This window comes from Artibeus jamaicensis, unplaced genomic scaffold (assembly GCF_021234435.1).
Source record: "Artibeus jamaicensis isolate MK-2021 breed Jamaican fruit bat unplaced genomic scaffold, CSHL_Jam_final contig_391, whole genome shotgun sequence".
NCBI classification, from domain to species: Eukaryota; Metazoa; Chordata; class Mammalia; order Chiroptera; family Phyllostomidae; genus Artibeus; species Artibeus jamaicensis.
In genome coordinates, this window is record NW_026521814.1 from 11,887,499 (window position 1) to 11,900,080 (window position 12,582).

At 53.6% G+C, this 12,582-nt stretch overlaps 1 protein-coding gene across 1 annotated transcript; it reads left to right on the forward strand.

Moving 5' to 3' along the window:
• Window positions 1-9,523: 9,523 nt before the first annotated feature.
• Window positions 9,524-12,034, forward strand: SP9 (Sp9 transcription factor). The gene is made up of 2 exons (XM_037151272.2): window positions 9,524-9,601; window positions 10,601-12,034. Exons 1-2 carry the CDS (start codon window positions 9,581-9,583, stop codon window positions 12,032-12,034), a joined length of 1,455 nt encoding a protein of 484 aa, XP_037007167.1. The 5' UTR covers window positions 9,524-9,580.
• Window positions 12,035-12,582: the final 548 nt, after the last annotated feature.

Consider the following 12,582-nt stretch of genomic DNA (forward strand, 5'->3'; position numbering starts at 1 on the left):
TTAGGGAGGAGAAAATGTAGAAGCATCTTGGCCCACCCAACATCACAGCATTAATGGTGGACCCTAACTCACACCCAGCTCCTGAGAGCCCCAAAGGGTTTGTGCCCACCCAGGACAGGAGCCCTGGCCATGAGCCCGCTTGCCTTTCTTTTTCTTGTTCTACCTTAAAAAAACCACAACCCAGAAAAAGTTAAATTGGCATCCCCAATGGAGAGTCTGAAACCGTATTTATCTGTCCCTTGGACCTACTGGCAAGAAAGTTCGCAGCAGGGCCGTGAGAGATCTGTGTAGCTGATAAGGAGGGTCACAGGCCTGGGAGGTAGCAGAAGAACAACTCAGGAAGGAGTACTAGAAAAAGGTTTTCAGGATTGCACTGACATTTGTGTTCAATTTTCCTCTTGTTCGAAATGCTATTCAACTTTTAAAGGAAGGAAAAAGCAGAGATACCAGAACCGTTCAGTTCCAAAAATTAAAAACAGACAGCTGCCATTCAATCCTGTGGGATCAAATTCAAGCACCAGCTGTAATTTAGTTCGGTGGTAGCGCCGGCACCCCAAACTTGCAAATGATGAGTTAACTTGAGAATCCAGCTCATTTAAATGGAACAACAGCATGCAAAGCGGGTATCTGATTACAACTGGAGTTACTGGTTGTTTACACTGAACATTCTTGGGAATGGAGGGGAGAGACAAACTCCTAGCGACAAAGTGCCCAAGGAGAAAGTGTTAGTGCCTCAAACTGGAGGGCCAGCCTCCTGCGTCCCACTCCAGGGCGTGTCGGGAGTGGATCGAGTTTTTTTAACAGCCACCAAGAAGAATCCCCACTAACCCTTCCTCTGAGGAGGCCCAGAGGCCTTTCCTCTAGGGCCACAGTAGCAGCCAAACTGTTGTAAGGAGCCAACACCACCCCTCGTCCGAGCTGACCGCCCGTAGCGGCGAATCCCGGATGGTCTCCTCCCGGTTCAGCTGAGGTCCTCTTTTAGGAAACAATAGCTATTTCAGAAGAAGCGCAAATAGCCAGGTCTCTGGGCATCCAAGCAAGACATTCGCGGGAGTTCCCAGCCGCCGGGGAGGAAAAGAGCGAGTCAGCCTGCGCAGTCCGGGTTCCGGAGCACGCGGCGACCCGCCTCCCGGGCCCCGCCCTCAGTTATCCCGCCGGGCCTTGACCAGCCCCGTGCGGGACCGCTCTCTTTTCGAGGAGACAGATTTGGAAGGGAAGGGTCCAGAAGCCCACTGGGAGGCTGCGCCGGCGCGATTTCGAACCGGTCGGAGAACGGGGCATCCCCAGTCCAGCCTCAGGCTCCCTTGTCAGGCGCGCGGTGCCACAGCCACGAAGTCCTATTCTTCCCCGGAGAGAGCCGCCCCTCGATCCCTTGGAGGGTGGAGATTCCTCACGTTCCCTCCTCCCGCTCTCCCGCGTCGGAGAAGAGATGTGTGATTAGGCTGGAGTGAATATTCCGTGTGCTTTGTAATTACGCACACACTGAAATGTTCACCGTTGACTTAAGTTACTTGGCACTGCGAGGGTTGGGGCCCTGCGTAATGATTAAACGCAGCCTCTATTTACCTAAACAATAAATGTAGAGATTGGCCACGTTCACTTGATCACAATAATGGGATTGGCAATTAAGGGGCAATGCATCCCAGATGGAACCCAGTCTGTGGAAGGCGGGTGGGCAGCAGAATTCTCCAAGACCCGCGCCCGGAGGCTGAGACAGCAGCAGAGGTGCGGAGCGAGGCGTAGAGCTGGAGGCGGTGCCCTGAGCGCGGCGGGGGGCGGAGGGGAGGCCCTGCCGCTGCAAAGCAGCGGACCACCTGGCTGGGAAGGCCCCCGGCTGGCTTTGGGGGACCTGAACATCCCCGCTTCCAGGATGGCGTCTGGAACACGAAGTCCGTCTCCCAGAAGCGATGTCACTTTCCTGGCTGGGAAGGAGGATGGACGTTGCTGCACGAGCTCGAGTAAGTGTGTCTGGGTCCTCAGTGTGCATTCTGCGTGTGGCAGCGGGCGGGGCAGCGAGAGGAGGCGCACGTGTCTAGTGAGTGCTGAGCCCCCCCTCTGCCCTCGTGTAGACCCGGTTCTTTATACTTCAAAGAGCGAGTCAGGGTGGTGCTGTCAGTCTGGCCTCGAGATGGAGGTGAGTGTGACAAGAGAGGCTAGACGGCACAGGGTTGGACTCGAGAGTGGCCGGAATCCAGAAACCGCGGTAGAGTCCACTCAGGACAGGCCTGTTGCTGGGGATGTGGCAGAAGCGCCTAAATCCTTGGAGAGAATCTTATAACCGACGTTCTCAGCCTCTCACTGAGCTGTAGGGCCCTGCAATGAAGTATTAGGAAGAAAGGGGTTGAAAGGCACTAACTCAGAAAAGAACTCAGAAGAATGAGATGTGGGGTAAAATAGGACCCGTGAGAGCAGCTGCTGGTGGTGGGAGGGTTGTGTGTGTGAACGCGCGATCCACCTAGAAGAGTTTCCATAGTTGCATTCTGGCTGCAGAGGACGCAGGTAGCAACTCTCCCAGTGCATGTGGTTTCTCGGCTTTCCCTCTCTTCCCTCTGTGCCCCCATTATTCACTGGAATGCTTCCCATTCCACATTTAGACACCAACAAAAGGATTTGTCCCGGACACCCACGAGCAAGCTAGGACGCAGCCTTTTCCCGCCAAAGTACAAGGCCAGGAAATAAGGGGCGCCTGCCTAGGCTCTGGGCGCGGGGAGCCCGGGAGATCTGAGTGGTAAGAGGATCTAGAGGATTGGAAGGAAGGAGGGAGAAAAGAAAGAAGGTTGGGAAAGAGAAGATGGAGGAGGAATGGGAGGAATCAGCAGGGGCAGAGTCGGACGTGGGGTGCCTTTACGGTGGCTCCGCCCCCACCCACCCCCACCCCCGGCTGCGTTCCCAAGGGCTCTGGTCCAGCCGCCTGCTCCGCACCTAGAGCTGCTGGCAGACTGGGGGAGGGGGAGATAAGACAAAGGGAATTCTCCCTCACTGGGAAGTGTGAAGTGCGTCTGTCCTCTCTTCGCAGGCTCTGGGAAAACTGGCAGGAGTCTCCTTGTCCCGAGAAGACCGACGAGTGTCTGCAGCAAAGGAGACAACTACAAACAGACTTTGGGACGGGATACGAGGGCGGGAGGAGCGGGGAGCGGGCCCGCTTTGATCGCTTCAGCTCTGTTGTAATTTTGTCTTCGCCAGATAGATTAGCCGAAATAGTCAGCCCTCGCGAGGAGTTCCGTTCGCAGTCCCCTCCCCCTCCGCCCCACCTCCAACCCTCCCCCGGCGTCATCCTCGCGCGGGGAGCTGGGTCGCGGCTCCTCTCCAAGCAGCGCCGGAAACTTAAAGGGCTAATGGTTCTGCGTTCCTTCCACAATTAGGAGGCCACACAGCTCTCCAACACACCGTTGAACAAATGTGTCATCCTCCTCCTCTCCAGAGACAGACCAGGGAAGGGAGACAGCTGGGACCCCCCTGGGAGGTGGCTGTCCTCTCTCAGAGGAGTGGATTCGCTGTAACCCCACCACCCCCACCACCCCCTGCTCCTCCCGGCCTTGGTCTTTCTAAGATCTTCCTTAGGGAAAAAAAGAAAGGGGCAAAGAATGCCCATCTTGCCACCCACCGGACTAGCCAAGAGAGCCTGTGTCCTTGCTTGAAAAGTTTTGTAAATAAATCGCTGTGGTGGTTCTAAGTAATAGCGGTCCCCGGTTTTCTCCACAACAGTGCGAGGGAGGGACGTTAAGGATCTGCAGTCGTCCCCCGCCCCCACTCTTCTTTTCCTTCCCCCTGTAAATCAGCCATATAAATCATTCGCATTGTTTAAGGTACATTGATCAATCTAATGGCTTGTAATAGGCTCCTAATTGCCATTTGCAGAGTTCTGCAGGCTCCTGTTTGAACAGGAAAGGTTCTCGATTCCAGCAAAGTCCACCTCAATCTTGAGCCTGGAGGATTCCAGACCCAGGAAGAGAACCACGACGGCCTGGTCACTTCAGCAGGCTTAGAGCCTCGGGGGAGGGGGAAGGGGGGCTTACCGTGGATATGTGCTATTCTTTGAAAACCTCACTTCTAAATCAGCGTTTCATTAATTAGCAAAGCACAGACTGATTTACTTGCTATTGTAGATTGAGGATGGTTTCATTTATGTCAGACAAGAAACCTTCCTTATTTGCGTCCCTTGTGTCTGTATGCACAGGGAAAAACTTCCTTAGCCACAAACCGGTGTGCTCCTAGCCATACCTTTTCTATGTATTTACTGATTTCTAACAGGGCAACAAGATTAGGACCTGTGACAGAGAATGATATGGGAAGTCATGTTAAAAGGGAGGAAGGAAGAAAGAAAAAAAAAAAAACCACCTTTCTCCAAGATGAAGTCCTGGAGATATGCCTAAGCTCATGTTTAAGAGCTTACACTCACAGTGCCTCCTCCAAGCCCCGGATGGGGGAGGAAGAGCTGGAGGTCTCCTGCCTGTGAAAGAGAAAAACTGAGGAATCCGGTACTCTGGCTGGGAGAAGCTGACTAGAGACCAAAATCTTCTGGCCTTTAAGATATATATATATATATATATATATATATATATATATATATAATATATATATATATTTCCAGGGTCTTTGTGAAAATATTACTTTAATGCCTCCAAAGATGGTTCCATTAGAATTTGCTGTGACAAGAACTATACTCTAAACCAGAAGCAAGCCAATACTGACTGCCACGTTTGCTTAGGTCTATGACCCCTGTATGATAGTTGATGAGGGAGGGAGGAAGGTAAACCCCAAGCTGAATAGGCCCCCCATAGTTTCCAAGTAATGCAGTAAACAAATCTATGATGCTTGTTGAATAATCTTCCAATAATTGCAGTCATTAAAATCATCACACAGTCTACAGTCACCTTCCTTCCTTTGACACACCAGAGTCTTTCATTTAATTGTTAATGCATTTTTGGCTCAGATAAACAGATCAAGGCAAGCTTAAAATATATGGCCCAGATACATCTAGCAGCAGAAAATTAGTTCTGTAGCAAGTGTTTGGAGTATACTTAACAGACTAAGGGTTTTCAGTTTCTCCAGTAGGACCTTACAGGCAAGATGGATACTTCAGAGGTGGAGAAAATATGAAAGTTCCATTGGCCTGCTGATTCTTCCTGGCTCTTTTATTTGCAAGGGTTGGGCTGGAATGAGGGCATTCTAGAACAAATGTTAAATGAAAGCTCAACGGAAATTGTGGGAGAGTTTCTCAATTTTCAATTAATTTTCCCTATTCATTTCATCTCAAGGCTGGTGCTTTTTAAAATTGAGTATGTGTTAACTATGAAAGATTCCCTTCTAATCAAAAGCTGCATTTCCTTTGCACCCACTACTGACAGACTCCGACTGTGGGAAGGAGTCACCCTACACGCCCCGGGCGCTGTGGTCTGCACGGCGTCCTCCTCCCTTGTTCATGGCAGGTGACTATGGTACACAGGGCAGCTTTTATTATTTTTTTTATTTTAACTCAACTTATTCATGTATTTCCCCAACTCCCACACCGCGTTAGCCTGATAATCATTGCTGTAGTGTAGGTCATACAAATGAAAAGCATAATTAATTGCGCTTTTGATTCAAAAAGGCAGTTCTGAGGGCTAGCAAATAAATAAATAAAGACAGGTAGGAGGAGGGCAGGTCAGATACACGCTTTTTAAGGGTTCCACTGTCTTGCCTCTTCCCTCTCTCCGCCCCCAGGGTGCTGGGACGGCTGAGGTTTTGGCACCGGACAGTAGGGCCCAGGCGAGGACGTTCGGTTCCTCCTTCCCCGACGCCTCCACTCCCTCCCACAGCGTCAAGTCTCCCCAACTCTCCCCTCAGCACACCCCCGCGCGGTATATCCGCTGCTAACTCAGCTACTGGCTAAAGCCCCCGGGAGACTAGGCAAGCCACCTAATATTTTGAGTTTTTCAGAAAATAACTGGTCCTCCCCGACTGCACTGTTACTTGTGCATTAGGGAGAAGCTGCCCCGCTGCCTCCCCCGCAGTCGCGCCCACCCCCGTGGCGCAGGAGCTCCAATCCTTCGGATCAGTGCTAATGACCGAATTGTTTCCCGGCTTTGCCTGCTAAACTCAGCAACTGGAGCAGTTGCTCTAGATCAAAGCTCTCGGTAGAGGCAAGATGGGGGAAACAATATTTGTTCAAAGGAAGTGAACTCTTCCCTTTAATTACCCTGTTCTTCTTTATTAGGATTTCTATTGAAAATTTTGCAAAAAAAAATTATGTTGATTTAACCATAGTGTATTTACGTTGTAAATATATTCCAAGATGAAAACATCACGGATCAATTGTAAAGGACCCGGATACATAATTTTTAAAAATCAGTTTCAGTGTATATGAGGTTCTCACCCCACTTTCGCTGCTCAGTCAGATTTGTTTATGCAGAATCGACATTTAATAGTGCTAATTGCACTCCAGTTAAATTGCCCTGATTGCAGAAAGGGAAGCAATTTTCGTGCTCTCTGTCTGGGTTTGGAAGAAATTGTTTTATATTCACCTCTTTATAAAGAAGTGGAGATAAGGCACCGGGGCCTTTGCACAAATTGCACTTAGGGGCTGACTGGCAGCATTCAGGCGCTATAATAGAGCATTATTTGGCCGTTTTGAATAATGTAAAGCGTTTGCTGAAAGCTATTCTCCTGAAAATTGCTTTAACTTTTAAAAAAGGGTGATGATTCACTCCAAACCAGGCCTTTGTTACATTGTCATTATTTCCCCAAATGTTTTAACAGTCAGCTCAACACTTTAGCATAACACATTGATCTTTGTTTAAAAACTAGATTTTTAGAGGATGAAAAAATCTGTCACACACAAAACTGGACTTCTTCAGAAAGATTTCCTCGGGGCCCCACCTTAGATTTAAAGTGGCTGGGGTGTTTGCCTGTGTCGGTTTGGAAGATTTCCTTAACTTTTGTGGTCCCGACGCGCGTATCTAAAGGCATATCCCAGGGCGGACGTGGGTCTGACAGCTGGAACCACACGGAAAACGGCAGGAGGCGGAGGGGAGGGGAGGACGAGGAGGAGAAGAGGAAGGCGAACCGGGCTCCCAGAGCTCGAGGTGCCATCGTGAACGGTTTTAAACGGTTGATTTGAAAATGTCACCAGTGCTAAGTGGCTTTCGGATTGTCTTATTTATTACTTTGTCAGGTTTCCATAAGAAGAGGGTGTGTTGGAGTGAGGGAGGAGGTGGAAGGGGGAAACCTTGGCCCTTCTCCTCCCGGAGCTTTACTGGGTGAGTCTGAAACGGCTCGCTGCCACTTAACAATCCCTCTATTAGTAAATCCACGCGGAGACTCTACAGGAAGCCGAGCACCAGTCTCCCCTTCCAGGGCAGAAGTCACCTGTTGGGAACGGCTCCCTAGTACCCCTGCCGGCTCTCCGGCTCTCCCAAACTGCCTGGATTCCCCCTCAACCTCCGCCCCGAGTCCCAGGGGCTTTTCACACCTGCCCCTGTCCCCCGAGGATTTCCACCCCAATTGCCCAGTGCACTGCACTTCATTACGGTCACGCGAGTCTTCTCACTCTCTCCTCTCCCTTCTCTTTCTCCGTCATAATTTCCTGGGCGCTTTCTCCACCTTAAACCAAAGGGGAGGAGAAAGCATTCTGAGCAAAGGTATTCTAATGAAAAGCAAAGAAAACAATCCATTTAGCCATCCCCACCCACAGAGTGCAGTAGGAGGCAAACAGGCTCCATCTTAGGGCCGAGAGAAGAACCACGCTAGTTGCATTTTTGGGCCAAGAGATATTGCAAAAGAGGAAAGAAAGCACGATTCCACGTCCTCCTCACTTGATTGTCCTCCTCACTTGATTTTCCGCTGCAACAACTCATCTTTTTCACCCAGCCACTCGAGGTTCGTGGTTTAAAATGTCTTTTAAAAAGCAGAATGTGGTTTTGGAGGGGAATGTGGTACACTAACGCCAGTACTCAGGTCTGTCAGAGGGAGCTGGTATTTCTGGTTCAAAAGCAGCTCCTGGCGGCCCTGAAGAAATAAGAGAAAGCAAGAGCCAGGAAGAAGAAAGCCCCAGGAGGAAGAAACTCAGCGGTTGCTGAGGGACTCCAGGAAGCGCAGTTTTCTGTTTGAGGACCCCTCCTTTTAAACAGACAAGCCCAGAGAGGACTTCAGGATGCTTCTTAAGCCTGCAAAATGTGGAGGCGCCTACGTTTGGCCTTGTCCTCTGCACTCGCGGGTGGAGGTCCTGGAGAGAGGTTCTTCAATCACGTTCACCAAAGCCAGGCTCTGGGGGTGGGAGCGAGCCCACCTCTCAACAGGGCGCCCTTCTCCTGCAGAGGATCCCGTAGGCCCAGGGGGTCTGGAGTGGGAGTGGGAGTGGGTTGGAGATGGGACAAGAAAACTCGACTCTAGGCTGAAACGTGACACGCAAATCTTCACCGGGTTAAACAAACAGCCGAGCAAGCTGCAGCTTCAGCGGGGGTGGAGGTGGGGGGCGGACGCGGCTCGCGCCGGTCTCTGTTCCCAAAGTTGTTGAAACGTGAAAATAAGCAGCTTCATGCAGCGTGTTGTACGGGCTGATGCCTCCCACCCCATGCCAGCCCCCCAGCGAAACACGGCAGATAATCAGCACGTCCCACTGTTTAGTTGTATTTGACAACTGGGTTAACCTAGTATCTAGGCGCTTGCGAAACGGTACAAAGGGTGCCCTCAATTACCATCAGAAGCTTCTGGTGTGAGTGGCACTTGCATTGCCCACCGGGTCAGAGGCCAGAGCGACAATTAGGAAGTCACTTAGACCTCTGGGGGAAGCGGTGGGATGCAGCAGGCTCCTGGCCCTCCCAAGTCTGTGGGTGTAGACTTCGACGGAGAGGCCTGTTTCTCTCCCCTCGGAGGAACTGTCCCTTCGCGCTCCCTCCTCAGTGTGACTCAGAGTAAAACTGCATCCACTGGGAATAAGGAACTGGGTAGAAGCCATGAAACAAAGCTAAAATCGCGGGCCATAATGATGGATTCCAGCTGCAGTTGTGCTCCGAGGCGAAAGCCTGGACACACAAAGTGAGCGTTGACATTTGCGTCTCCACTCGGGCCTTGGTGGTGCGGTCTCCGCCTCGGCGCTCCCTCCCCTCCCTCTTCCTTCTCCACAAGTGGGGAGTGGAGTAAGACTGTTGGTTCCAACTTGCATCATCTCGGGGTGCTCTGGGGGGCTTGTGACTCGGTCTCCACGGTACTTAAACCTGGATTGTTGCGTGTGTGTACATTTTTAATTGCACCGTAATGTCTTCAGGACCTGGCGCGCGACCCCCCCCCCCCCCCCCCACCTCTCAAGCTGCCTTGACTGGCACGCGCCGGGAGCCCGGGCTTGGGCCAGTCTGCGCGTCTGATTGGCTGTGGGACAGCTCCCGTCTGCTCTGCCTGCGCCCTCATTGGGCGAGAGGCGCAGCCAGCGGCACTTCAAAGCGGGTGCTCCTCGCACTTAGGCTGAGTTTAGCTGGCGGGAGCCCGGAGTCTGCTCGGCGCGAGCGCGGGGACGCGGGAGCTGCGCTGGACCAGAGCGGTTCTCCGGAGCAGCTGCCAGGCTCAGCCCCACTCCTGGCCCCGCCGCGCAACCCAGGGACTTGCTATGGCCACGTCTATACTCGGGGTAAGTCGGAAGCACGGCAACGCTTTTGCGTGTTTTCACTGAGTAATTTTTTGTTATGGCCTCTCTGGGTCTGGGGCTCCGGAGAAACTGTTGCTGCCGGACTGTAGCTTCAACTTCTTTCAGCACTTTCCACATTTTAGGGACTGATTCTTTCCAAGTTATTGACACCTAGGAGGTGCCTTTGTTAAAAAAAAAAAAAAGATTTCTTAAGTAAGTCCTTTTAAATATGGTTTTAAAGAAAACCTAGAGGTTTCTTCCCCTCGTGATTTTTACCCCTCCCCCTTGCTTCGGGGATTGTTGCAATTAGGCGACAGTGGTGTTTCCAGAAAACAGCCTTAATCGGTTTGCAGTTCGTGTAGTCATGTTAACAAACATTTACACTTCTGCGGTTCCCCGGTTCTCTTGTGACTCAAATCCATGCCTGGGTTGCTTCTCTGTGGATTCTTGTTTTCAGAATCGGGTGTTTGGGTGCATAAACACTTAAAACAACATTTTCTATTTTTTTCAAAGAGTCTAGTAGTAGACACCCTTGGAGGAGTGCCCCAAGTTTTCTCCGCCCCTGGGCCGCTGTTTTGGCCATTCCTTCCTCACCGGTGTTGGTTGTGGTCGTATTAACCTCAGTGCTTCACCCCGAAGGGCGGTTTGGGGGCGTCTGTGAAGGAACGGGCTTACGGAGAGCGGAAGGAGAGAACCCCGAGTCTGGTTCTGGGAAGGGGTTGCAGTGATTGATGCTGGGAGAACCGAGACATCTTTGATTTGTAGCCCTTCCAAAAAACAACTTTCCAGCTCTGGGCCCCTCGGCCTTGTGGTCGTCTGTGCTCCGTGAGGGGCGCGGCGCATCTTCGGTGAGCCCGAGGGTAAGAGGCACAAGCCGGGGAGCCACGACCCTCCGGACACGCCGCGGGGCGACGAGGCTGCTCACCGGTGCACTTTGTCTTCCTCCCACTTCTTCCTGCCCTCCTCCTCCTCCTTGCTCCCTTCCCCCAACCCCCATTCTAGGAAGAGCCGCGCTTCGGAACAACCCCGTTGGCCATGCTGGCGGCGACCTGCAACAAGATTGGCAATACGAGCCCGCTGACTACGCTGCCGGAGTCCAGCGCCTTCGCCAAGGGCGGCTTCCACCCCTGGAAGCGCTCCTCGTCCAGCTGCAACCTTGGCTCTAGCCTCTCGGGCTTTGCGGTGGCCACTGGTGGCCGCGGCTCAGGCGGCCTGGCGGGCGGCTCGGGCGCAGCCAACAGCGCCTTCTGCCTGGCCTCTACATCGCCCACGTCGTCCGCGTTCAGCAGCGACTACGGAGGCCTCTTCTCCAACTCGGCTGCGGCCGCAGCCGCGGCGGCCGGTGTGTCCCCGCAGGAGGCAGGTGGCCAGTCAGCCTTCATCTCCAAAGTGCACACCACGGCGACTGATGGCCTGTACCCGCGCGTGGGCATGGCGCACCCGTACGAGTCGTGGTACAAGTCAGGCTTTCACTCTACACTGGCAGCAGGCGAGGTGACCAACGGCGCGGCGTCGTCGTGGTGGGACGTGCACAGCAGCCCGGGCTCGTGGCTGGAGGTGCAGAACCCCGCTGGGGGGCTCCAGAGCTCTCTGCACTCGGGCGCCCCCCAGGCCTCGCTGCATTCGCAGCTCGGCACCTACAACCCCGACTTCAGCTCGCTTACTCATTCGGCCTTCAGCTCCACGGGCCTCGGCTCCTCCGCTGCCGCCTCGCACTTGCTCTCCACCAGCCAGCACCTGCTGGCCCAGGACGGCTTCAAGCCGGTGCTTCCCTCCTACTCGGACTCCAGTGCAGCTGTGGCTGCTGCCGCCGCTAGCGCCATGATCTCGGGCGCCGCGGCCGCTGCCGCCGGGGGGAGCTCCGCGCGCTCCGCCCGCCGCTACTCCGGCCGTGCCACCTGCGACTGCCCCAACTGTCAGGAGGCAGAGAGGCTGGGCCCGGCTGGGGCGAGCCTGCGGCGCAAGGGCCTGCACAGCTGCCACATCCCCGGCTGCGGCAAGGTATACGGCAAGACATCGCACCTGAAGGCACACCTGCGCTGGCACACGGGCGAGCGGCCCTTCGTGTGCAACTGGCTCTTCTGCGGTAAGCGCTTCACGCGCTCGGACGAGCTGCAGCGGCACCTGCGGACTCACACCGGTGAGAAGCGCTTCGCCTGTCCAGTATGCAACAAGCGCTTCATGCGCAGCGATCACTTGAGCAAACACATTAAGACGCACAACGGGGGTGGCGGGGGCAAAAAGGGCAGCGATAGTGACACGGACGCCAGCAACCTGGAGACGCCCCGATCCGAGTCCCCCGACCTCATCCTGCACGACTCCGGCGTCAGTGCCGCCCGGGCAGCGGCTGCGGCGGCTGCAGCTGCAGCTGCGGCAGCAGCAGCGGCAGCCTCGGCGGGAGGCAAGGAAGCAGCGTCTGGCCCCAGCGACTCTTAGACGTCTGGCATGAGGCGCGAGCGAGCAAGCAGAGGCACCAAGAGCAAGCAGAGAAGTTAGAAGGGCCAGCGAGGGGAGAACGGGCGGGGGCTCTGGTGACGCGCTGGGCTGGCGCGAGATGGAGCAGTACCCGACTCTCCAGCTGCTCTTTGCCGGCCACGTCTGGAGCTCCCTGCTGCTGTCCGAGCCCACAAGAGAATCGAACGCATGGTCCAGGAACAAAAGCGAACCACCCTTCGACATGAACAGCACTTAAAAACTGTACACACAAACATACATATACACAGCGGAGACCTACGACCAAAAGCACGCACACTCGCGCACAGACAGACCACTCGCACAAACTTCTTGAGAGAAGAGCAATACACAGAAACGCTCCCTCCTCCTCCACCGTCCACCCCCTCCACCAACCTCCTCTTTCCTTCTCTCCAAAAACAAGCCACTACCCTGCAAAGGACTGTCAGAACATTTGAAAACAAATGGGACCTAAAAAACAGACCCTTTGTGTGGATTATATTATATATAAAAATGCTCCAAGTCCTGCTTGA

What these genes read in the sequence shown, in the direction of transcription:
- SP9 (XM_037151272.2), top strand. Translation starts at nt 9,581, where the DNA reads ATGGCCACGTCTATACTCGGG. An exon ending in TGGCCACGTCTATACTCGGG is followed by an intron (nt 9,602 to 10,600) that starts GTAAGTCGGAAG and finishes CCCCCATTCTAG; the next exon opens with GAAGAGCCGCGCTTCGGAAC.